The sequence below is a fragment of the Schistocerca serialis genome, chromosome 11 (genome assembly GCF_023864345.2).
Source record: "Schistocerca serialis cubense isolate TAMUIC-IGC-003099 chromosome 11, iqSchSeri2.2, whole genome shotgun sequence".
Classification (NCBI taxonomy): domain Eukaryota; kingdom Metazoa; phylum Arthropoda; class Insecta; order Orthoptera; family Acrididae; genus Schistocerca; species Schistocerca serialis.
In genome coordinates, this window is record NC_064648.1 from 177,755,335 (window position 1) to 177,781,243 (window position 25,909).

A 25,909-nucleotide genomic window follows, 5' to 3' on the forward strand; every position below is an offset into this window, starting at 1 on the left:
TTTGCTTATAATGTTTGGTTGCCTAAGAACTAGTGTCCCTTGCAAATGTTAATCAGTTGTTTCCTGCAGATGGCCCAATAAGCCAATTACCAATTAGAAATAACAAATAATCAGTAGAAACTTAAATAAAGAAATACTATTAGATAGTACATAAATTGGCATCTACTTGTTAAGATTCTCTGGGCCACTGACGGGGGTGCTGGAAGATGTTCGGTACCACTTTTGTACAATATTCCTATTGCACACTTCTGTGGAATAACCACTTTTTTCACTTCAGCTGCAGCGCCTGAGAAGATTATGTCACAGGGCAGAACTAAGTGAAAGTCTGCAAAGTATGCTATTAATCCTACCTGCAGGACAACACAGTTAAAAAGAGATTTATAAAAGCAAAGCAGGAAGAACTGAGCTTTTTGTTTAACTTATTCATATCACGCTGGTACCGCCACAGTTTATTATCCGTGTGGATTCCTAGGAACTTCACACGTGGAATCTTAACCGATGTACAACACTGATCTCCGTTTCTTGTACCTGTGGGTCTAAGTCATTTTCATTTATTTGCACGATTTAAAGTTAATCTGTTAGCTGTGAACCAGTTGTTAGCCAATTTCATTATTCTTCTGGCTGTGTTTGGTATGGATGTGTTTTGGCCCTTTATCAGTATACTTATGTCATTGACATACATTACAATTTTTGAAGTCATCCAACGCACCGAGTCAATTATTTATGTAGACCACCTATAGGACTGGGCCAAGCACTGAGCCTTGTGGTACACCATATTCAATGATTTCCCACTCTCAATTTAATCTTATTCCTGTTGTACCATTTGCTAATGTAACCCCATATTTTCTGTTCTTAAAATATGACTCCATGCATGCAACCATTTTACTTTCTCTAACAGAATTTTCAATTCCTCAATAAATTCAGTGTATCTTGTGCTGTGAAAGGAGAAAGTATAAACATGCAGCAAATGCCAGATGTATAAAAAATGAGAATGGCAGAAAGTGCAAAATGCTAACGCAGGAATGGCTAGAGGACAAATGCGAGGCTGTCGAAGCATTTATAATTAGGGGAAGAATGATACCATCTATAGCAATGTTAAAGAGACCATTGGAGATAAAACAAGCAACTGTGTAAGTGTCAAGAGCTCAGATGGAAAGCCAGTACAAAATAAATAAGTGAATGTGAGAAGTGGGAAGGGCTCTACAACGGAAACTAACTTCGAGGCTCACAGAAAGGGAAGAGGAAATAAATGAAGACGAGATGGGAGATACGATGCTGCAAGAGGAATTTGACAAAGTACTGAAAGACCCAAATGAAAACAAGGCCTTGGGGAATACTGCAGAAAAGAACAAACACGCTAGGCACCTAACCTTAGAACATATATTAAAGGAAGGTAATAAATAAAACCAAAGAAAATTTGGAGAAGGAAATAAAGTTTATGGAGTATAAATAAAAACTTTGCAATTTGGGCCAAAGTAGAGGGGGCATAAAATACAGACTGACTACAGCAAGAAAATCATATCTGAAAATAGAGAATTTGTTAACTTGGTATGTAAATGTGTTTAGAAGTATTTTTGGGATTTAGCAGATTCAGATCAGATGACAGTGAAGGAATTAGATTAGGAAATGAGACACTAAAAGTAATAAAGTTTTACTATATGGGCAGCAAATAACTGATGATGGCCAAAGTAGAGGGGGCATAAAATACAGACTGACTACAGCAAGAAAATCATATCTGAAAATAGAGAATTTGTTAACTTGGTATGTAAATGTGTTTAGAAGTATTTTTGGGATTTAGCAGATTCAGATCAGATGACAGTGAAGGAATTAGATTAGCAAATGAGACACTAAAAGTAATAGAAGTTTTACTATATGGGCAGCAAATAACTGATGATGGCCAAAGTAGAGGGGGCATAAAATACAGACTGACTACAGCAAGAAAATCATATCTGAAAATAGAGAATTTGTTAACTTGGTATGTAAATGTGTTTAGAAGTATTTTCTGAAGGTCTTAGTCTGAAGTGTAGTCATGTATGGAATTGAAATTTGAATAATATACAGTTCAGACATGAAGAGAATAGCTGCTTTCGAATTGTGGTGCTATTGAAGAATGCTGAAGATTAGAGGGATAGATCAAATAACTAACAAGGAAGTACTGAATCAAACTAGAAAAAAAGAAATTTATAGCATAACTGGTTGATGCAGGACATTCTGAAGCATCAAGGAATTGTCAATATATGGACATGTGCTCGCACTACTTAGCAGCGTTACGAATGTATATAACAGCAAATGACGACGACATATAAATGTGTCAGCGTGTATAAAGTTGACACGGCTTAAAGCCAAAACATCTGCACTTGATAATGGCCTAAGACCGAAATTGTAATAGTGGAAATAAAAAGTTTAACAGTCACTGATGTAAACATGATGTCTTCCAAACTGAGCTGTTGTCAAGAGAGTATTTTAATAAAGATAGTTCTGCATATTGTTGTAAGCTACTTACTTAGAAAATTTTGAGAATGTGCGACGAAGGGAGATCTGTCTATAATTGGAAGTCAGTTGCTTATGTCCTGTTTTATATATAGGTGTTAGTACTACACACTTCAGTCCTTCGTAAAATACTCCTCGATTGGTTACGAAGGTAAATTGCATGTTTCCAGTTACTGCTAATTAGAATTCAGTCACAACAAACTGCTGGGAACGTATTACTGGACGACTGGTTGAAATCTCGAGATGCCGAGCGTCCTTTACCACTGACATCGTACCTCAGATGACACAGTCGTGCACGGTATAGTGGCGGAGTCAACTGCAACACTGAGTGGCATTCTGCAGTATTCAGTGACGAGTCTCACTTCTGTTTGTTGCGGTCACATCGACTCTTAAGACATCTGTAGACGACAGGGTGACAGGTTACAGGAAGCAGCAATTCTCCAGACCTTTACCCCTTCAACTTAGGGAAGCCTAGTGTGGGGAACTAGTGTGTACGATAACATGTTCTATTCAGTAACTGTTGATAGGAGGCTGAATGCTCACCAGTATATGGCAAGAATTGTAAACCCTGTTGTCATACCCTTCACGACCAGAGACCAAATGGCAGATTACTGCAGGATACTGCAAAACCCACACCCTGTTCACACTACAAATGCCTTTAGGAATGTACATATCCTTAATTGGCATGCCCAATCCCCTGATTTGTAATCCATTGAGCATGACTGGGATGTGGTGGGAAGACATACACTTCTATATTGCCCTACAATCAGAATTCTTCAATAACTGGCACAACATGTATTTCAGGTATGGCAAGACAGTCTTCAAGATGACATGCAGGTGTTGTTTGCATCCATTCCACAACAAATACAAGGGTCTATAGAGGAATTACATGAAGTAAGGATTTTTTTTTTTTTTTCGAGCAATAAAAATGAAACTTCGAGAATATGGCAGTAATCAAGCACAATTATACAAGAATATCATGTCACACACAAAACACAAAGTAGCTGCCTGACTGACTTGTCTTGCTGCATATGCCAGCAATTTTAGTTTTAAATTTAGAATTATTTTTGCAATCGACAGTATTTTCTATGGGGTACACCGAGAGTGTGTTGACTAGTGACGTAGAGCTAGATGTTGCCGTGAAATCTTCATTTGTCACAAACCATTACAAAAGTCAGCTGGTCATTTTACTTTACCTCTAAATATATTTAAAGACAAGAATGGCAGTGATTTCTTGACGCCAGTTTTAATGCAGCAAACTGTTAATTGAAGCCTGTGTTCTTATTTCTTGACAGACGTCATTTCTTTTTCACTTGAGCATCTTTCCTAATATCTCACACGGCAATGCATCTAAGGGTCCAAAGCAGCAGTGAATTTCTTGTCAGAAATTATAACTATATACATAAGAATGTGATCTTATTTCAAACTACCCCATCAATTTCATTTCTCTCGCTCTTGGTGTCTCAGTTTTTTTTGGTGAATTCAGTTTGGTAGCAGGCAAAAAATATTTGTCAGATGTGTTCACAGGACAGGTAAGAAAGGTAAAAATAGCAAATGACATTTTTTTCTTACAAACAGACATAATTTATTATTATTATTACTTTTATGGCAGTAAAATTATAATGCTTTACTTCACCTTTTCTTCCTCATCCTTCACAAATAAACGCTAAGTATTATCTTAAACTGACAGTCATCATCGAGGCAATGACAGTGTCTTACTACAGTAGTTAATATACAAAAATCTGCACTGGTTTGGGATGCACACTATGGCACAAAAAGTTTAGTAGCACCAAAGGACATAGCAGCAAACATTTAAAAAAATACATAAAAAACAAAACAGAGCAAATCATCTCATATCTCCTCACAGTTCCGTATAAACACTCAGTTACAAAATAATAATAATAAGTCACAGAAAAAAACATCTTTCAGTTTCAGTTATCACTAGAATACAATGGCAGTTTCATTTAACGGCTCCTCCCCCTCAAGAGGAAAGTGCCGCATTTTATACACAGTAATATAAAGTTGTATTCTAGTGGTGCGGGCAGGACAAAGAGGAGTAATACGCACAGAGTTAAAAACGAACACTACAAACTCGAGATAAAAGAGTATCGAGACAGTGGCAATAAATTAAAAATAATAATAATAATAATAAAAATAAAATAGTAGTACAATAGTAGTAGTAGTAATAATAATAACGTGAAGAAACTACTGCTTTCAGTAATGTTAAAACTGAGAAGTAATGCAAAATACTTTTTTAAAACGACTGGGAAAGTGTTTGCACATTCCTGATATTCTACTGGCATAAAAAAAATGCTGCAAGTAACAAATGTGTCATAGCTATAATTTTTGCAATTTTTTTGTAATTGCAAGTTAATCCTGTACGAATTTTCTAGCAGTACTTTTGAGCTAGTAAATGGGTACGTATCAAGAGGAATGCAAAACCGGAAATGTGCAGTATTTTCCCAGCTACGTTTTACGTTACACTTCCTCGTCCGCTAGAAACATATCCTATCTCTCGCACACGCACAAATGCACACAAGAGGAAGGGGACAGAAAATTATGTCGGAAAAAAGAAGAAGGAAAATTACATTCCTCTCCCTACTTCCTTTTACATTCCGCCACTTAAGAAGAAAATGAAATCAGAGTAACACAGCCCTACTTTTTACAATAACAGTTATTATCTTAAATGCAGGCATGCACGGTGCATTTGACACCGCCATTCTCAATTGTTATAAACTAGTGGCAGTTTCAACATCGGGGACAGCACGGTAAAAAAAGAAATTGAGATGCACCGTGGATTAACCCCACTGATTAGTGAGAACAATTAAAATAATACACGAACACACAGAGATGCTGCAACTCGCCACTACAACTGTCGTACATTAGAAGCACTCTGGCAGAAATATGACAATTTCCTGGTAGTCAAAGGCACCACACTGCATCCACACACTCGTACACATTAGTGAACACAAAAAAGAATCATTGCATTAATCTCCTTCTCAATTTGCCGCAGTTTCTTCACGCTTTCCTCCCCGACTGCCGCCTGCCCTTGCCTCGGCGGTGGCCGGCTGTGAGTCGTCTCTGTCGCCGTCCGAACAGATCGTTGTCAATTTCAGACCCACTGTCGGCAAAAGTTAAAGTGGAGAGAGGTCAGGGAATGAGGAGTGGGGTGGGGTGAGAAAACACGTGAGAAAATTGTAATGAAATATTACTAAATATTAAAATACTGTACAATTAGCTACACCACCTAATTTGTTTGAAAGGTAAATGTTGAGTATATAAATACAGAACACAAGTTGCTATATTCAGACAGATAACAAACTGATATACTGTGAGGCCATGGTAATGAAACTGGCTATAATTCCACTCTTTAGATAATGTATTCCATACATGAAACATGCAGCTCGAATATATGTAATCTTCAAATTCTTACATAAGTTGTATTTCATTGAACTTGGTTAAATTTCAGTGAGATTGTCTGGCAGCCCTAATTTTTCTGATGCCAAAAAGGGACGATTTTACTGAACTAACATGTTGGTTCATGAAATATTCAAATTTGAAAACTTCAACTTTCCAGAAAATTTGTGATGAGCTTTTAATATTTAGGTATGCGCCAAAACTTCCGGTTCGTAAACAGGACCATTATTTAAACAAATTTATCAGGATAAAATTTGTGCATAGAGAAATTTACTTTACTGCCTAATGTGTGTAAATATTATTACTTTCTCTGTGCTGTGTGTATCTTTAAACAGGCACTGCACATTGTGCTAGTCAATTGTCACCCATCATTCAATACACAAACATCTATGTCAATTAGGTAGCAGCTAACAGAAGAAGAACACAGTTACTATGTTGAGCAAAGTCACCACATTGAATAAAAAGTTCTCAGGTTTCTAACCACGCCAAGTAATTAAAATCACAAGCTTTCAACCACGTACTCCTTGGCCATTGTCAAGTGAGATGACTGCCAGCAGGCTGCTGGTACGCCCCTTCCATACACTAGCTTCCAGCTGTGACGTCACTGGTGCCTGCGGCATCACATGCAGTGACTCAGTGTTCGACACGCCCACTTCGACCACGCCATCGTTGGTTCCCGTACCGTGCTTAGCTGCAGGCCATCGTCTATTTATGGTTTTTATTTCAATGGCTTCTTTAATTACACAATTCCAGAAGCCATTTGGGCAAGCCATGGTGGATGTTTTGTCAAATTTGATCAGTGTCCTTTTTCTAAAGCATGTTCACCTAAAGCGGATACCTTACAAGTTTGTGATTTTCACTCGATCACTAAAGAATATATATCAATGGAGCACTCGTTTTTAACTATGAACAACCACTTTGCTAGATTTCGATAGGCTATTCAGTGTACGTGGGTTACCAACCTACGTTATGAGCTTTATACACTTCAATGTAGTGAACCGAGCTGATCGGAATACAGGTGTTTAACTACAAGAAAATGGGATGAAGTGAAAATTAAACTCAACTGTGACATGTATGATCTTTTATAATTTTTTAAATAATGCAATAAACATAAGTAGTATGACCGTGAAGAAAATCTAGAAGATTTATGAGGCACCAAATGTGCTGAACTATCAGTGTAAAAATAATTGATCTTCTACCGTGGATGTATAATAAACGGCGTTGCCATGACATCACAAAAAATGAAGCCAATGCTCGCCATGTTAGTGTGGTCATACATTAGCTTCTGGTGGAAGCATTTTCATCAAAATGCTTGCTTGCATTATTTACCAGTGAGCCAGTCATTCTGTTTGTAGTGCAAAGTGTACAGAAATCATACGAGGGTTATTCCAAAAGTAAGGTCCGATCGGTCGCGAAATGGAAACGACTATGAAAATCCGATAAAGCTTTGCACAGATGTGTTGGGTAGTGTCTCTAGTATAACCCCAGTTAGCATCACGTCGCTCTTCTCATTTCTGAGCTCGCAGTGAGTGCGTAAAGATGTCTAGAAAATAGTGTCTGCCGCCAAGTACGAGGGCCTGGTGAGAAATTTCGCCTGAAGCTATGCAGCCAACATTACATAACTGTCGTGCTGTTTCGTCTTCACGACAATTCTCAGCCGCATTCTGCAGGGGCAATGAAGATGCTCCTGCATCTCTGGTCACATGAACCGCTGTCTTTGAAGACAACATTTTGACACAGACAACGAGGTGTAGGCCAGCGTGGAGAATTGGCGGAAAGCGCTGGCGGCTGCCTTCTATGATGAGGCTATTGAAAAGTTGGTACAACGCTATGACAAAAGTCTAAGTCAGAACGGCGACTACGTAGAGAAGTAGCTGAAAGGTGTAGCTAATTGTTACAAGTAAAACATTTCTGATGTTCACTGTGGTTTCAATTTGGCAATCAATCGGACCTTACTTTTGGAATAACCCTCGTATTTTATCTGTAAGTGGACTGATTCCACTGATTTTCTTTATATACATGAACTGTAGTTGTGCTGGTGACTTCTACTGCAGTGTATTTATTTCTGTCATTGAACTTTAGATTTCCTGTAAGTCCAACTTGAAAATCTACATTGTGCATGCTGTGTGAAGGGAAGATTGGAAACCACCCAAACATGGCGAAATATGTTCACAGCACGTTTGGTAAGATGACATTTACCGAATATGTTTTCTCACTCTGTATTAAGAAAAATGCTGGATTATGAAAGCACCCTTTTCATATCACATGCTTCTCTTCTCAGTAATTGGGAATGTATAATAAAAAGAAAGTTACACTAACAAGGCGAAATGCTCCATATTACTGGATCAAATAGGCACGTAAGACCAGAAAATGTCTTCCTAATGCTGTATTACTCACAGTAGCACTGTAACATTTACTATTTAGAACACGACAAAAATTAAGAACGTGCAGCAATTGTCTGCTAATGTTTTGTCTAGCTTCAAAGCAATGTGTAGTTTAAGGCTGCAGCACAGTCTTCCCTTATTATACATCCACATCTTTTACTATATTCCTCTAAACTCAATATCTACTCTGATCAAATGCTCATATACAGGGAAGTACAATGGAAGTTAAATGTATCATCTGTGTGGAAAGAAGTAAGGTACTACTACGTAGAGAAATGTTGTCTTCTGCAGATAAACTTCAGTAACTGACACTATTTTTTCCTCTTTTGTTGAGATAAAAAGTAATTAATTTAAAAAAATCTTTTGCAGATGACTTCAGTAACTGACACAAATTTTTTGTTATTGAGATAATAATTCATTTATTATATAAATTTAAAATCTTGACAATGCCAATTAAACTGGCTCTTGCCAGGACTTTAACCTGGCCTCTTGCCAGAACTTTTCTGTGAAGACTTTTTTTTTAGTAAATCCAAGTTGAGTTTAGCCCGCATAAAGCCAGACAACTGTAATTCTCTAGTTTCTTGAAGATAGTGTTTTCAGGGTACAAAAGAAAGTACAAGACAGAATAAATGTGAAATGTGAAGCCAACAACAAATACAACTACAGGAAATAAAAGACATAATTACTAGTACTGAATGTCACAGTGGTAATTCTTAATATTAAATTTTCAACATGCCATAATCTTCACAAAATTGAAATTGTACTTTAATGTCTTATGTGTACATGTGTACAGATTTTGGTTAATAAGTTAGTTGTTACCTCACAAGTTTTTTTATTCCACAGTGAGAGCACAGGAAGGGAGAGATAAATGTTTAATATTTTGCAAAATGTATCAAAAGCTATCAAAACAAATCTAAAAAGTATGTTACAAATGCAAGAACACAGTACATGCATTCTGTTATAAAGAGTTTAAACCAGATCACATTCTCCTGCTGACCGAGGGGTAAAAGTTTTGGACTATTCTGTGCAATGGACGATATAGTGCATCACGTAACTGGTCCAAAAATGTTTGTGCACGTAGCAGATCTGCGAGATTCCTTAGAACTTTACAAATTTTTGTTATGTTTCCAAACATTTGCGGAACAAGTGACACTATTACGAATGTTACGTATTTGACACAAATGTGCTGAATACTCGCAGTGTGCTATAAGAAATGATTTTTTTTTTAAATTTTTTTCTCTCATAGTACGAAGGATTGTTACATCATATGTAACACACAACAGTTCTTGTATACGATGCGCACAACCACTGTTTTATTGATCATTCTGCTAGATACGTGGCAGTATAACAAAATTGGTGTAAAACAGTCAGGTGTATATTTAATATTTACGTAAATATTTACAACAGTATGTAATACCAATATTATTGTCATAGATTACTTGATATGTCCCAAACAGTACTACATAACTCGGTCCTTCGGCCAATGTTTTGGTCCTTGCTCGGAAAGTATTGCATTTCCACACAGCTCGACAAAGAATTCTTGTCGCCACAACACCACAGGAGGAAACAATTTCACACGCTCATATTAGTTATGAGAGTGCAAATGAGCTAATGAAGCTGAGGTGCCAGATTACACAGTGGGCAAAACACAGATGGTGTTCAAATAAGACTACATGCTTCACTTATTTCTGCTTTGTCTTCTGCAGTATTTTAGAAGGAGAAATTAATGCTGATAAAGATTTTTCTGGAAATAGCATTTCCTCAAAATGGTGGGGGGGGGGGGGGGGGGGGGGGGGGGGGGGGAAATCTGGCAGAAGAAAGATAACTCACACAGACATTGCGAGAAATCATTTGAAAAAATTTCAAAAATTTACTTAGGACAGCAAGACGAACTGATTCTGTTATCTCAGGTAGAATGGATAAGTGTGCATAAGAAGAAACAGCACAATTGTTTTCCATTTCTGAAGGCAGAACATGATGCAGTATCAGAAAGGTGTTCACACTCCTGCCAATGGTGCAGCCACATGTACTGTCAACTTCAGCTTCGTTTTGTATGGGTTAATTAGTTCTGCTGAGCAGAATGAAACAGCAATGAAAGAAAATATATTCACGTATTAGCAAAAGTAGCTGCAATACCTGACTTTTATAAATATGATCAATGATCATCAATGCAATTTTTTTTCCTCTTAGCAATTATTTGACCATCCTGTGTATGCTGTGGCTGATGAGAAGCGTTGTCTCACTCTTTCTGAATGGAGGACAAAATGTGTAACAAACACCGTACGTTTCTGGTGGCAACAGACGAATACGCACCATTTCGCATGCCACCTTTGTGCAAAAGTCACCAGAGTGCTACTTGCACTACCCGCGCATAGGGAAAAATACCGAGAGACGATAGCGTAGTGTAATACGACCGACAGCTGCAGAGACCTCGCATGCCGCTAGTGCATCCGCAGTGCGGCTACCACTGCAGTGGCGAATGCCGCCACCAGCACGGCCGGCCCAGAGGAAGTCGTGACCCGCGCGGACGACGGGGGGCGAGACCTGGCGGGGGTAGTGGTGCACGGACGACGAGGGCGCCAGAGTGCGCAGGTCTGACGCCGTCGGCTCGGGGTAAGCGTGTGGCTGCCACAGCACCACTGGGTCCTCCGTCTCGAGTTCCTCGAATCTGTGGCGGTGGGTGACTTCGTGCCGATCGACGATCTCCGTCTCGTCGCCGGTTTCGTAATGGGCGGGGACGCTCCCGCCACTGTATGGACCGTTTACACTCGTGTCGTCATTTTCCACAGAAATGAGGTCGACCTGTCCATTGTCGCTGTTGTCGCCGTAGAAATTATCATTCCCTTCGGCAACCCCAGCATTAGATTCCTCGGTGAGAACGAGTGAGGACGGAACCCAGCGACTGCCGGTTCGGTTCAGAGTAATACGTTTGTACGTTACAGTGGGAAAAAAAAATAAGCCGTTTGAAATATTATGACAGTAAATATGTTATAAAAAAATGTAGCCAGTTACAGGTACAGGAAATAAATATAATTTAAAGGTCGATCCATCACGAATAGTACAATTCAAAACAGCAGTTGCACATAAGATAGACCGTCAATTGAATTAACAGGGGCCATTGTAAAAGACATTCAAAAAATATTTCAGAGGTTTTAACAAGTCACAGTTCCATGCACAACGTGCACATTACATAAGTATGGACATAGGAAAGAAATGTTTGTATTAAAATAAAGCAGCATTTTATTGTGGACATTTAGAGAGGCATTCCAAATGTGCAGCAAATATAGAATATAAATAGTTTGTGATAAGAGATATTGTGGAAGCAGTTATTAAGAGTGTTTTTGTAATTATTGGAGAACAGTTATGTTTGAAAAGCGTACAATGTTTGCAAATCAGTTTAAAACAGTAATTGACCAAGTCAGAAGCCCACATACAGTGTATGTAGTTAGTGAGACACACAACGGATGCAAAGAAATGTACAGTATATAATCAGCATTTTAAACACATGCACACAATTGGAACAAAGATATTATTAAATCAGTAGTTATAAAAGTACAGTCAACAGACAAAGAAAACAATACAATATACCACACACGCATGCAGAATACGTTACGATTCAGAGATGTGTGCCCGTTTCGCAGCACGGAAAAAGAGAAAAAGAAAATACGTGTTAGTGACTGAAATGATTTCTGGGATACAGCCACAGCTAACAGGTTCGGTGTTGCTGGGCAGTACCCTGTGTTGTGGATGGAAGAGGGGGACCCAAAGTAAACCAGAAATGTGGATAAATATAATACCCGTAACAAAAGACGATGAATACAGCCGTACTGGATAGCAAGACTGGTGCTGAACATCTCGAACAAGTCACATCGTGTAAGTTCCTGGGGGTAATAGTTAGAAATGAACAACATGGGACAATCACATGAAGTCGGTATTAACAAAGGTAAATGGAGACTTGGATTTTTTGGGAGGGTTTTGTAAAGTGCAGTGCATCTTGAAAGATAATCGCATACAAGACAGTAATGTGACCAATTCAAGAGTATTACCACAACTGGACTTGGCACCTAATAAATGTCAAGCACAGTACAGGTACATTGTAACACCTTCACCATGTGAAGCCGTGGGGAGAAAGAGCTCAGTGACATTTACAGACATCTGAACAGTCTCTGTGCCAAGGTGAAGTTTACTATGGAGATAGAAAAGTATCAACAGCACCCCTTCTAGGTGTGATGAGTAAAAGGAACGGTGAGAATTTGGGCCATAGCACGTATAAAAAACCGACACACACCAGATGATACCCACACGAAAATTTCAAGTCATCACCCGAGCCAGAAAAGAAGTATAATTAACGTGATCATAACGTGTGAATGACAAATGTAGGCTACAGCAAGTCAATGCGGGATTCGACACCTGGAATGTGTCCCGAGGAGTAACGGTTACTTTGCCAGTTGTACAAGTTAAATTTTGGGTACAGCCTTTCAGCCATACAAGTCCACAGTACGGACAGAGTCAATATTGTGCAAATGCAGTGTAAAGATTATACACAAAATGACCAAACAGATCAAAGTGTGTCCAAGATCTAAGAAGAACAAATGGGACCCACTGATACCAGGAAGATACTCGTACTGTATACTTGTGGAAAAGTCTATGTCGGTATAACCGGACAATCCATCAATATCAGGTTCACTGAACATAGTGTTATTGTTGGAGGAACTGGTCACGGCAGAGTACACACTACTCAAAACCGACCACGGAATTAAAATCAATAATAAGCAGGTCCTCACTGTAGAGAAAACAGCTACCATGTCGATTTGTCCAGGGAAACCATTGAAATTCACAAGTGTGGCAATAGCTTTAGCAAGAAAGAAGAAAGCTTCGATGCAAACAGATCTCGGATTCTCGTGCTGCAGCAAATGGCCACTTCAGGTAACAAGGGAGAACCACAGTCTTCACGATCAGGTAAAGGCCCTAATATGTAGGTGCGACAGGGACATACATCTGGCTGTGGTTCGTACTAGTAAAAATAAGAAAAATACGAAATAAATGTCGGCCAACAGTCCCGAGATGAAAGCCAATAGGCATAACACATCAACAACTGACAACAAAAAAGAATTCAGATATGCACTGCTAGGACTATAACAGGTTTGTATAGTTTACATGAAAGTGTAACGGACATTAGGGGAACTTAAATGGGAATCTTCAGGAAAAAGGTGATCTTGATCTCCTGAAACCTGTCGGGGAAATTTAGTAAACTGATAATTGAGAAACATTATGTGACAGTTACACTGCCACCGACCTATATCTTGTAGGGGGACTACGAGAAGGAGATGAGATACATTAAGGCACTTTTTTCCTTACTTATTATGTGTATGGGATTGGACAGAAACCTACCTACATTGGTAAGAAGTGCCCTCTACCATCTGCTGAACTGTGGCTTGTAGAGTATGTGGACACGTAGGTGTACATATAAGGACGCTTCATCGACGGGTAGCAACATCGTAGTGGGCGCATAGTCAGTTGACGCCTTTTATGTTCTGCTTTTGTGTGTCAATGTTTACTCATCACATGAAACTGTGTTATCATGTTGACTACTGTTTGGGAAGCATATAACAAAACACTGATACTTATGGTGCTGCAAAAATGGAAGCAATGTGACTTTGTAGAAGTTTGTTACCAGTCAGGTAAAATGTAAAGAGACAGTAGTAATGCTTAAAGCAACATACGAAGAAGAATATGTTGGGACAAATGAACATTTGACGCCTGGTTTCATTTTGGTCCCATCTCGTACAAATGAAAGTGTTGTGCTCGAATACAGATACCTTGCTTTTTACTACCAGTGACCTTAACTACGATGGCCATTCGTATGACGGTGTCTGGTGAGCAGACGAGTAGTGACTGCAGAGTGATTTCAGCATGTCCGTGTTGCCCGGCTCAGTGCAAGTCTGGCAGTGTGGCAGAAATGACATACCATAAATCGAATTATCTACCTTACTAAATGGCACCAGTTAATCAACATTTCCTGATTGAAAGAACTACTATGATGCACATGTTTTTGTAGATGTTTAATGCATTAGGGAAAAAATGGAGGCAATAAAAGATGTGACTTGGCAAGACCTTCCGGACCAGAAAAATCACAGTATGCATGTTTAGACAAGTACTCTGAAAGGCTTCATCTTGTATAAAATAATAAACAAATATTTACTTCATAACAAATTCTGGTTTCATTTTGGTCCCATCTCGTACAAATGAAAGTGTCTTGCAAAAAATATGATACAATTTAATTGAAAATATTCAGTCTCATTTTAACAATATTCATACAGAATGAGATTTTCACTCTGCAGCGGAGTGTGCGCTGATATGAAACTTCCTGGCAGGTTAAAACTGTGTGCCCGACCGAGACTCGAACTCGGGACCTTTGCCTTTCGCGGGCAAGTGCTCTACCAACTGAACTACCGAAGCACGACTCACGCACGGTATCACAGCTTTACTTCTGCCAGTACCTCGTCTCCTACCTTCCAAACTTTACAGAAGCTCTCCTGTGAACCTTGCAGAACTAGCACTCCTGAAAGAAAGGATATTGCGGAGACACGGCTTAGCCACAGCCTGGGGAATGTTTCCAGAATGAGATTTTCACTCTGCAGCGGAGTGTGCGCTGATATGAAACTTCCTGGCAGATTAAAACTGTGTGCCCGACCGAGTTTCATATCAGCGCACACTCCGGTGCAGACTGAAAATCTCATTGTGGAAACATCCCGCAGGCTGTGGCTAAGCCATGTCTCCGCAATATCCTTTCTTTCAGGAGTGCTAGTTCTGCAAGGTTCGCAGGAGAGCTTCTGTAAAGTTTGGAAGGTAGGAGACGGGGTACTGGCAGAAGTAAAGCTGTGAGTACCGGTCGTGAGTCGTGCTTCGGTAGCTCAGTTGGTAGAGCACTTGCCCGCGAAAGGCAAAGGTCCCGAGTTCGAGTCTCGGTCGGGCACACAGTTTTAATCTGCCAGGAAGTTTCAATATTCATACACTCTCAAAATATGTGTGCCTTGATGATCAGACTGCATTTCAGCAACCATAACTAAAATCAGATCCAAATCACGGTAAGAAGGCAACAGGAATACTGTTGCTGACTCTTTAAAATTATCTCCTAGCATCCAGAAAGACCACAGCCTTTTCAGAGCCATGTGCCTGCTCATAGAACTGTATCATCAACCTGATTCTAGTATAATAGGGAAGTGCTGATTGGTTCTGGATTTTGAGAAAATGGGATAAAATCACAGAAACTACAGGAAGCATCATATCGAGATTTACTTTTTAAACAAATATTACGATTTCCTCTGTGCAACATTCTACTGGTAAATGTGTTTTACCAAAAGAAATCAGCATTTCAAATGCTTTATCATTTATAAAGCTACCACCACCCCCCGACAATTAGTTACCATTCTTTTCAATCTTTTTAGGCTTCTTTGCCTATGCACACCTAAGCACTGTGACTGAATGCAGTTTCAGAAAGTTATTCCAATTAATATTTAATAATTTAAAAAATGTTACACAACTGGACACGAGTTCTTATTGAAGGAGTTGTCTGAAAATGGTCAATCTGCTATGCGATGGCAGTCTTTCTGATCGGGTGCCAGTATCAACTCTTATAGAGCAAAAAGGATTTGGACTGTGATTGTAACTGGTGCATTGTTTTTGACTAGGAAAGTGTACGATGGCTTTCAAGTTGACTTCAATTTTAATGTTGTTCTTATAATCAAACATTCATCACTACTGAATGTCATACAAATTAATATCAAACACAAAGGCATTGTACAAGACTCGATACAAGAATAATTGAGTTGCCAAACAGTCTAGCAGTTCCAGTTTTGTGTGTATGTTTATAACCTCTAAGTGTTATATCAATTTAGTTCCCTTATTTTCTAAACTTTTAAGCTCGTGCATTTGATGGCAGCATAATCCCAGAACATGCTACAGGAAAATCCAGCCCCTCCACTACCCCAGAGTCAAGTGACAGTAGTACAAAACCAGTGGCCACTTTTCCAGATACTCACGAGTCACAGGATCGAACGTTCCTGCCGCCAATGGCCAGCTCCCGCAGGTAGAGCGGCGCCGTGTCCTCGTCAATATAGATGGCGTGCACGCAGCCCGTCAGTCCGGACAGGTAGCGACCGTCCGTCATCAGCGACGGGTTGGGGAGGCCGCCTGCAAAATGAGGAACCTTTAGCACTTGCCTACTGCCTATGGAAGTAGCTGGCAAGCTAAAAACACTCAGCAGTCAGAAATTGCACTGTTAAGTGTGGTGCAGCTGGCACAAAAGAATTCATGACTGGAGAATATTTTACTGGCAGAAATTACAATTATGGAAATAAATGAGGATGTAATTGTCAAAATAAGGTAATCTCTCCTTGTAAAATATCTCTATATTGTTGACTTATTGGCTAAAATGCTGGTAAAGTACAAAATAATGTTCAAAACTTGAGATTCCATGACTGTTGTGCTAGAAGCACTGCACTGATGAAGACACCTAGTGCAAACAAAGAACGCAACAACTGTGATGATTGTAAGCTTATGGTCATCTTAAGATACGTAATTACACACTGAAATAACAATAATAATAATAATAATACCATTGGAATATGTCTCATGTCAAACATACCTGTCATTTCTTTTGGAAAAAGAACAGTTTTTTAATGCTTACACTTTATAAAGGAATGAATTTACTTCACAAAATCTGATGTGAGGTGGTGTGACTACTACTGTGTGCCAATCCTTGAATTCCTAAATATAGGAGGCAATCAAATGAAAATGAGACAGATAGAAAAAAGTAAGCAAATTGTTTCTATTTCAACAATAACTGACGCAACTGTTAATACGGCAACCCTACTGTGAGACAACACGGTCAATTTCTTCAGGGAAATGTGTTTGCCACTGCCTACTGTAACAACCACAGGCTATTTCATTACTGTAAACTAAATCATTCGATATGGGATTCCTTGTACACGAATTGTCAGATACCACTTTTGGTCGGATTCTTGCAATCTTCAATGATTTGCTCAGAAACCACACTTTCACTACTTTTGTCCTGGTTTGCTATTTTAGTACTCATTTCATAAATTATAAAAACACTTTAGTCTGATGTACATAAAAAATAAGTTGACTCCAAAAAGCTGGTCATCCTGATATTTATTATGATAAATTTAAAGCAAAATAAACAGAATGACACTGTATAAAATAAAAATATGCTATAATGTAACAAACTATTACATGAAATCTGAATTTCTTTGATGTTGTCAAAAACACGGGGAATATTTATTCAACTGAAAATACTCAGGTACGTATCTTTGACTTGCGGAACCTTTGGAGCTGTTATTTGTACCTTTAATGCACATGGTTAGTTAGAACTTGGTTTGGTAAAGAAACTATTAACTGCTCCAAAGTTATTGGTTACTATCTCAAACTGCGAGGTTAATAGCCAATTTATATGGAATTGTATTTGAAAGTGATGTCAATTATTACTGGTGTTGAAACAAAGAACTGGTGATAAATCGGTGATATTAAAATGGTAGTAGTGTTCTCAGTCATTATGAGATGAAGACTCGGACCATCTAATTACAGATCTTGAAGAAACGTGTCAGCCTGGGACAACTGTAGCCATTCTGAAATATAAGTACAGTGGAACTCCGATTTTACTTTTTTGTGAAGGGAATATTTTAGGGCATTGCAGAGAGGGGAGACGAGTGGGGAAAATGCGGCAAAACGTACGATCGGCGTTGCCGACACAACTTGCAAAAGTTTAGCTGCACCGCACAATTATGATACGTCTTTTTGCACGTATTTCTGATGAACTGTACTCGGCAACAATATTGATCGTAAACCTTTTAAATTCAAACATTGTGTCTCAAAGAATATGCTCAGTCAGAATCGAGGAACTGTCTGCCATTTCCAGCTAGTGTGTTCTAATTGACTTACGACTAGTAACGTCGCCCAACAGCCAGTGCGGCCACCACACCACACTAATCCACTTTGTTTCGCACACTACGTAACAAGTTTATATACCTTAGCCTACAAAACATTTGAAACTCCTAAACTACTGGATTATAAAGTACAAACAGGCACAAAAGCTATAAATCAAAGTCGGTGTGGGAACTTCATTCTCCTCCTCCTAGGTACAAATTTTACCAACACTCATAATGTCAAATGACATAACCAAATCACAAAATCGTAAATCTGTGGCAAACAAAAGAAATTTCAAAATTTTATATCATATAATAGATCTACTATTTTTGCTAATGCTGTAGGAGGTAACTGAGTCATTTCCCAACACACTACTGCCACAAATTATACCTTAAAACACCGTTTTGAGGGTTCTTTCATTTTACATTCACCTCAAAAATAGCACAAATTTATAGACTACAAAACGCAATAAACTGAAAACTGTGAAATACAATGAAAACTGCTGGATTACAACATCTCAGATGTTTGTTTTCCACCTGCAGCTAATACCTGTATAGCATGGTGACGTCACGCTAATGCAGTGGTTTCTAGCATACAGAGTGATAAACTGCCAGCTTACTTGGTGGCTTTTTTCCAAAGTACGGCTGATGTGATTGGTGTATATAGCAAATGGAGTGACTGCAGCTTCCACTTAGGTTTAATTTTATAATTATACCTCTTACGACCTCACTACTGCACATCAATTTCACATACAGTGGTTTTGCTCAAAGCCTGTTGACAGAAGGCAGAACGTATTGTGCCTCTATTGACTGCAGCCAACACAGGCTACTCCATTTGCTAAGTTGGGCAGCACAATTAACAGGGTGTGTTCGCTAAACAATTGTGTGATGGCTTGTCAGTGTTTTTTCAGTCCTCAATGGTTGTTCTGATGGCAAACACAGTGTTATAAAAGTAACAGATTGCTGGGATAGAGACACTGAAATCACAGTAGGCTTAACTTTATTTCATTTTCGTTGGTATAAATAAGTACTACACGAAAACTTGTGTGTGTGTGTTTGTACGTACTTTCATGAAACCTGCTGTAATTACACTACAGCAAATTGGCAATACTGCAAAATGCTCCACTTTGACCACTCGGCACAATAAATAAGGAAAAGATTACAAGCAACACATCTGACGTCATTGCGCTCGCATCACCTGAGTATGCTGCACTGCCACTGGCTACAGAAAGGAAACACACACCACCACATGTTAGATTCTGACACCTCTCACAGTCATTGACTGTTTGTTGCTTAATTTAGCATTTTTGCTTTTTTCTGAGTGAGCACAATCCAAAGATCTCTCAAGAAACATGTGTTCTGTCATATAATCTGTGGTAGTAGCATGTCACAAAATAGCTCGTTTTCCATGTACCCGAGTACCAATTTCAATTTTTCGACGAGTTTTTATTTAATGCTACACATATGTGATTTTTTTTAATAACTGATGAATTTCATTACCATAATATACAGGCTGGAGAAAAATTGTGTCACGAAATTTTAACCCTGGATAGCTGATGCAGTAGGAACCAAAATTACTAATGTTGTGCAAGTTGACAGCGCACGATTTTTAAACCATGGAAACTTGTCGCCATGCGCTCCGATTGGCCGTGGGATTGCCCTGTTGCCAGATGCTCTGGACAATGCATGACCACGAACGCTTTGCCTGCCAGATACCTTGTTGCTCTTCAAACGGATACTGTGCCACCAGGCTTACTGTATGACCAAATCGCAGGTGATGTATGTACGTGCATACGTACGTATGTACGTGTGTGTGTGTGTGTGTGTGTGTGTGTGTGTGTGGGCGCGCGCGCGCATGGGCCGAAGCAAAGCTTACATATGAATGCCTCTGACGTGAGGTGGAGACAAACCTATTCAACACATGTGCGTGTCACATTCAGGCAGTGACGAGGTGAGGGAAGTTCGTATGTGTGAACCGACAACCGTAGTGCTGCTGTCAACCGACAAACGGCAACAGGGCAATCCCACGGCCCCTCAGAGTGTGTGGCGCCAAGTTTCCATAGTTTAAAAATAGCGCTTTGTCGACCTACACAATATTAATAATTTTGATTCCTACTGGCATCAGGGTTAAAATTTCGTGACAAACATTCTACATACAGTCCCGAACTCTCCCCATGCAATTTCCATATTTCTAGAGCCCTGGCGGAAAAAGTGTGAAGTTTGGGGAGAGTACATGTTGCTGTTTCCTCCCATTCCAGTCATATACAGACATGCCTTTGAATGCAATGTAATTAGTCTGATTAATCTTCACAGTCATTATGGGAATCAATACATAGTGTTCTGAAGTATATCTCTATATTCCTCACATAATACTCATTCTTTGAACTTACTATATGGGCTTTCTTGGTATAGTTTGTGTCTACTTATAGTGTCTGCTAGTTCAGTGTTTTTCACACTCTCCTGTTCTTCAAACAAGCCAGTGACCATTCGTGCTGCCTTTCTTTGTATACATGGTAGCCCAATTTGATACTGATTACACACACTTGAGCAATATTCTAGGATGGGATGCACGAGTGTTCTGCACACAGTCTCCTTTGTAGATTGATTGCATTTCCCTTGTATTCTACCAACGGACCACAGTCTGCCACTTGCCTTGTCATGACTCAGCCCATGTGATCATTCCATTCATATTCCCACAGACTGTTACATCCAGTTATGAGACGAGTTATTCCATAGTTTTGCACTGCTATGTCACGATGGATTCGAGTCTGCATCTAAGAGGACGTTGCACCATGTACTGTCATTGCTTAGGGGCACTGTGAAAACTCCCTGTGTGAAATAGACGATTTTATTATGCGCAAATGTTTGTATTTTTGATTTCGTGATGTGTACACGCTGAAAATGAACATATAAGCATGCCACAGAGCTGTGCCATGAATTTCAAAATAAAGAGGATTCAAAATTTTTGTTGTTGTGTGTACATAATATAGATAACAGCAGTGTATGCAAAAAATCTGAGGTTAGTGTTAATATTGTCTGCCATTTATCAATATCACATATGAACAGCAAGTGCCCTACACACTTCCCTGTGGCACGTCTGAAGTTACTTCTACATCTGCCAATGAGTCTCCATCCAAGAGAACATACTGCATCCTACCTAACAAAAACTCTCCATTTCAGTCACAAATTTAACTCGATACACCATATGATCGTACTTTTCTATGCTGGCACAGAGTCCAATGTTTTTCTACAGTAAAGAAATACTACTTTTACTTGACCGCTATCATCCACAGCTTTCTGGATGTCAAGTGTGAAAAAGTGCAAGTTAGGTTTCACACAACTGATGTGTACAGAATCCATGCTGCTTGTCATGGAGTGGTAGCAAAAGATTACTATGGTTTATTCTTTGAACTGTTATTGTGGTACTATTCTTGAGATGCCCAAGCACCAAGATGCTCACTCCTTGTATGGTTGACCAGTGAAATAAATACACACATAAAAAAAAGTTTTGCATCACCTAGGTTCCGAGAGTTCCAGAACCTTTACAGAAAATTGGAATAGAGATCAACAGAAACATCAATTCCGCCCTTTTTATTACTCATGAAAACGACACATTGCATGTTGTACCAGCATACAGTGAGACTTCCAGAGGTGGTGGGCCAGATTGCTGGCAGTAACACGTCCTCTTGCATTGGTGCATGCCTCTATTCGTCATGACATACTGTCAAAAAGTTCGTCAAGGCACTGTTCTTTCAAATTGGTCCTTAAGAGTGTTTGATGGGTCACTTCATCCATAAACAGCCCTTTTCAATCTAGCCCCGGCATGATCGATAGGGTTCATGTCTGGAGAACATGCCGGCCACTCTAGTCGAGCAATGTCATTATCCTGAAGGAAGTCATTCACAAGATGTGCACGATGGGGGCACAAGTTGTCATCCACGAAGATGAATGCCTCACCAATATGCTGCCGATATGGCTGTGCAATCGGTCGGAGGATGGCATTTACGTATCTTACAGCCGTTAAGGCACCTTACATGACCACGAGTGGTGTATGTCGGTCCAACATAATGCCACCCCACAACAGCAGGGGACCTCCACCTTGCTGCACTCGCTGGACAGCGTGTCTAAAGTGTTCAGCCTGACCGGGTTGCCTCCAAACACGTCTCCGACAGTTGTCTGGTTGAAGGCATACGGGACACTTCTCGGTGAAAAGACCGTAATGCTTGTCCCGAGCGGCCCATTCGGCATGTTGTTGGACCCATCTGTACCGCGCTGCACGGTGTCGTGGTTGCAAAGATGGACCTCGCCACAGACGTCGGGAGTGAAGTTGCACATCATGCAGCCTACTGCGCACAGTTTTAGTTGTAACATGACGTCCTGTGGCTGCACGAAAAGCATTACTCAACATGGTAGTGTTGCTGTCAGGGTGGCTCTGAGCCATAATCTGTAGGTAGCAGTCATCCATTGCAGTAGTAGCCCCTGGGTGGCCTGAGAGAGGCATGCCATCGACAGTTCCTGTCCCTCTGTATCTCCTCCGTGTCCAAACAACATCGCTTTGGTTCACTCGGAGACTCCTGGGCACTTCCCTCGTTGAGAGTCCTTCCTGGCACAAAGTAACAATTTGGATGTGATCGAACTGGGTATTGACTGTCTAGGCACAGACAGACAACACGACCTGTATACCTCCTTCATGGTAGAATGACTGAAACTGATCGGCTGTCAGACCTCTTCTGTCTAATAGGCGCTGCTCACACACGGTTGTTTACATCTTTGGGTGGGTTTAATGACATCTCTGAACAGTCAAAGGGACTGTGTCTGTGATACAATATCCACAGTCAACGTCTATCTTCAGGAGTTCTGGGAACCCGGGTGATGCAAAACTTTATTTGATGTGTGTACAATCACCTCCTTGTGCTGACTCTGGCCAGCTCTACAGGATAGAGCAGCTGAGTTTGAATGATTTCTCTGAGGCATTTAGATTTTTTAACTTTGTCAAGTTTTCCAAAATCTGTGTTCAATGATTTGGAGGCACCTACGATAAACGTCATTCATTCTATTTAGGATGTCGAAACTGGCAGGCCTGATTTCTCTGATATTCTGTGAAGGAGGTTTATCTGGCTGACGATGATTCTGTACCTTTGGCCTGCAAGGTTATCCGCAAAGGTCTCCTACAATTCTGTATCTCAATCGGTAAAAACAGAACACTTTTAGTATCTCTTCGTTGTCCATCTGTCTGTCCATCTTTGAAGACCCCTTCATCTCAACAACAGAAAGAGGTATCAAATTGAATTTTATGTCATTTACGTCACACATTTTGATACTTGCAAACTCACTCATCAAAACCTATAGGTTAACTATTTATATACGTATTTAGTTTAACAATGAAAATAATGAATTTTTAACAATATAATAGGATAGTACATATTTAGTTTGTATGGAACCCTCAGAGCACAAGTCGTACTTGCACTTGTTTAATTTTTGTTTCATGTCCAGTTTTTGTTTGTTGATTTATACCAGCTTGTTGTACTGCACTAAGAGATAGCTGATGAAATAAATAATTAATAATAGGAATAACGGATAGGCACACATAACAATGGTGTTTTTGTATTCTCATTCGGAAAAAGACAAACTGCGTAGTTATTTCCTTCACAAATTCTGATGTGTAGTATTGTGATTGCTCATATTCTGACACCAGAAGTTCTAAGCATAATAATGTGGTAGCAAAAGATTATGGCAGTCTGCTTTTTGACTCGTGGCCACTGTACTAATTTCCGAGGCACGTGCACCCGGGTGCAGAACAACTCACCGACATAGATGCTGCCGTCGGTATTGAGCATGGCACGCAGGCCTCCACTCTCGCCGTACTCCGGCGTCCCGTTGTCGACGGACAGCGACCCCTGCGTGGCCTGCCGCTCCGCCACGGCCGTGTGCGTCCGGCCGTCGTCCACTCGCAGCGGGTAGCGAATGCGCGCCGGGCCCGAACCTAGCTCGTAGCTGAGCTCCAGGCTGCCATTCACAACTGTCAAAACACAGCACCGGGTTAACGTGATAATGACAAAGTGTGTGTTATTTGTTTACATTTCTAGGAAAGACAATCTGTGTCGGCAAAAAAGTGAAATGACATAAATGCGTAAAATTACTGCACAATCAATCTGATATCATTCTGTTACTGGACACTCGAGAGAGATCTTTAGAGAATCAGAAGAAAGACTGGCAGTATATTAGGGAAGCACGAGTTTGGTTTTGGAATAAACAGACAATTGAGAAGCAGTTTTAGCACTGCATCCCCTAAATATACTGCAGATTTTGGAAAAAAGGACACATACGTCGCATTCAAAGATTCGGAGAAGGAAAACTTTTCTGACGATATCTGTCTTACGTGGAAGTCATAGAAGCACGATAAACATTTCAGAAGAGAGGAGAGTGGAAACTTTTGCAATGCAGTGCTACAGAAGAATGCTGAAGATTACACAGATACACTGGGTAGGTAACGATGAGGCAGTAAACTGAAATGGAAAAAGACACCGATGGCACAAATTGACTGAAAGGAGTGATCATTTGACAGGATATGTCCTGAGCGTTAATAAAATGTCGGCTAGGTAATGGGGAGGAGGTTCAGAGGTAAGAAATGTGGAGCGGGACTGAGGGAAGACTACAGTAAGCAAGTTCAAGTGGATGTAGAATGCAGTATTTGTGCAGACACGAGGAGAGTTGCGGCGAACCAGTCTTTGGACCAGCGGCGAACCAGTCTTTGGACCAAAGACCGAAAAAACGACAATAAAGCTGTTACACGGAACTGTAGTGCGACAATTTTAGCTGAACAAATGAACAACCTGCTAGAGCGAGATAGTCCTGTCCACGTCCAGAGGCCTCCGGTTCCTGGCCGTGCCAGAAGAGGATGCCGTCAGGTTGCGTCGTCGAGAACTCTACGGTCAGCTGCTCCTGCTGGTGCGGATCACCGTGCGCCATCAGCCGGCCCGGCAGCTCCACCCAGCCGTCTCCCTGGAAGCCCACCTCCGTCTCGAAATCGGCAGCTGCGTGAGATGGAGAAAGCTGTGCTGTCGTCATACGTTCTCTTACGAGAGGACTATCGACTAGCCCTCTTCGATTTTTGTCGTGCTTAGAGGACGTAAAGATAAGTGCCCTGACATCAGTCTCCTAAAGCACTGTGATGCAATCTCAACAAAAATGAAATGAAATCTACTTTGAAGATTATGTTGTTTATTATTTTATTTGTAGCTGTAACTTTTCAGCAACTGTAGTACATATTTATGAATAAAATTCAGTTGTCAGTTGAAAATATATTTTTATTCCATTTTACCTGTTTTGATGAATTAATTTGTCATTTTCAGAAGCCTACAAAATTAGGGAAATTATGAATCTTCCACACCTCCCTACTAGTAACGTCATTTTTTTTTAGCTTTTGTTTAAATTTAATATTTATTGACAAATGGCAATTTTAATTAGCAACTACTGTCTCATATATTTTAGTAATAAATACTGCTATTTTATTTTTTTATTATTGGTATGGAAAAATAATAAAATGGCTTTCTCTCGCTGTCTCTTTTCGGGCAGTGAGGGTGGGGAATCAATAATACTGTTCTGTTTCTAGAAATTGGCAAATATTTTATTTTCTATTCGATGTTTCACATTTTTGTACCAAATATTTATTTA

The 25,909-nt window shown here is 39.9% G+C and overlaps 1 protein-coding gene across 1 annotated transcript in view; it reads right to left on the reverse strand.

Moving 5' to 3' along the window:
- Positions 1-4,050: 4,050 nt before the first annotated feature.
- The window catches only part of LOC126427231 (basement membrane-specific heparan sulfate proteoglycan core protein), a 792,772-nt gene continuing 770,913 nt past the window's right edge, over positions 4,051-25,909 (reverse strand). The window contains exons 79-83 of the mRNA XM_050089468.1: positions 25,069-25,269; positions 24,042-24,254; positions 16,334-16,484; positions 10,722-11,193; positions 4,051-5,611 (exon numbers count right to left, since the gene is read on the reverse strand). Coding sequence (XP_049945425.1) covers positions 5,603-5,611; positions 10,722-11,193; positions 16,334-16,484; positions 24,042-24,254; positions 25,069-25,269 — 1,046 coding nt within the window. The 3' untranslated portion in view covers positions 4,051-5,602. The remainder of the gene's footprint in view (positions 5,612-10,721; positions 11,194-16,333; positions 16,485-24,041; positions 24,255-25,068; positions 25,270-25,909) is intronic.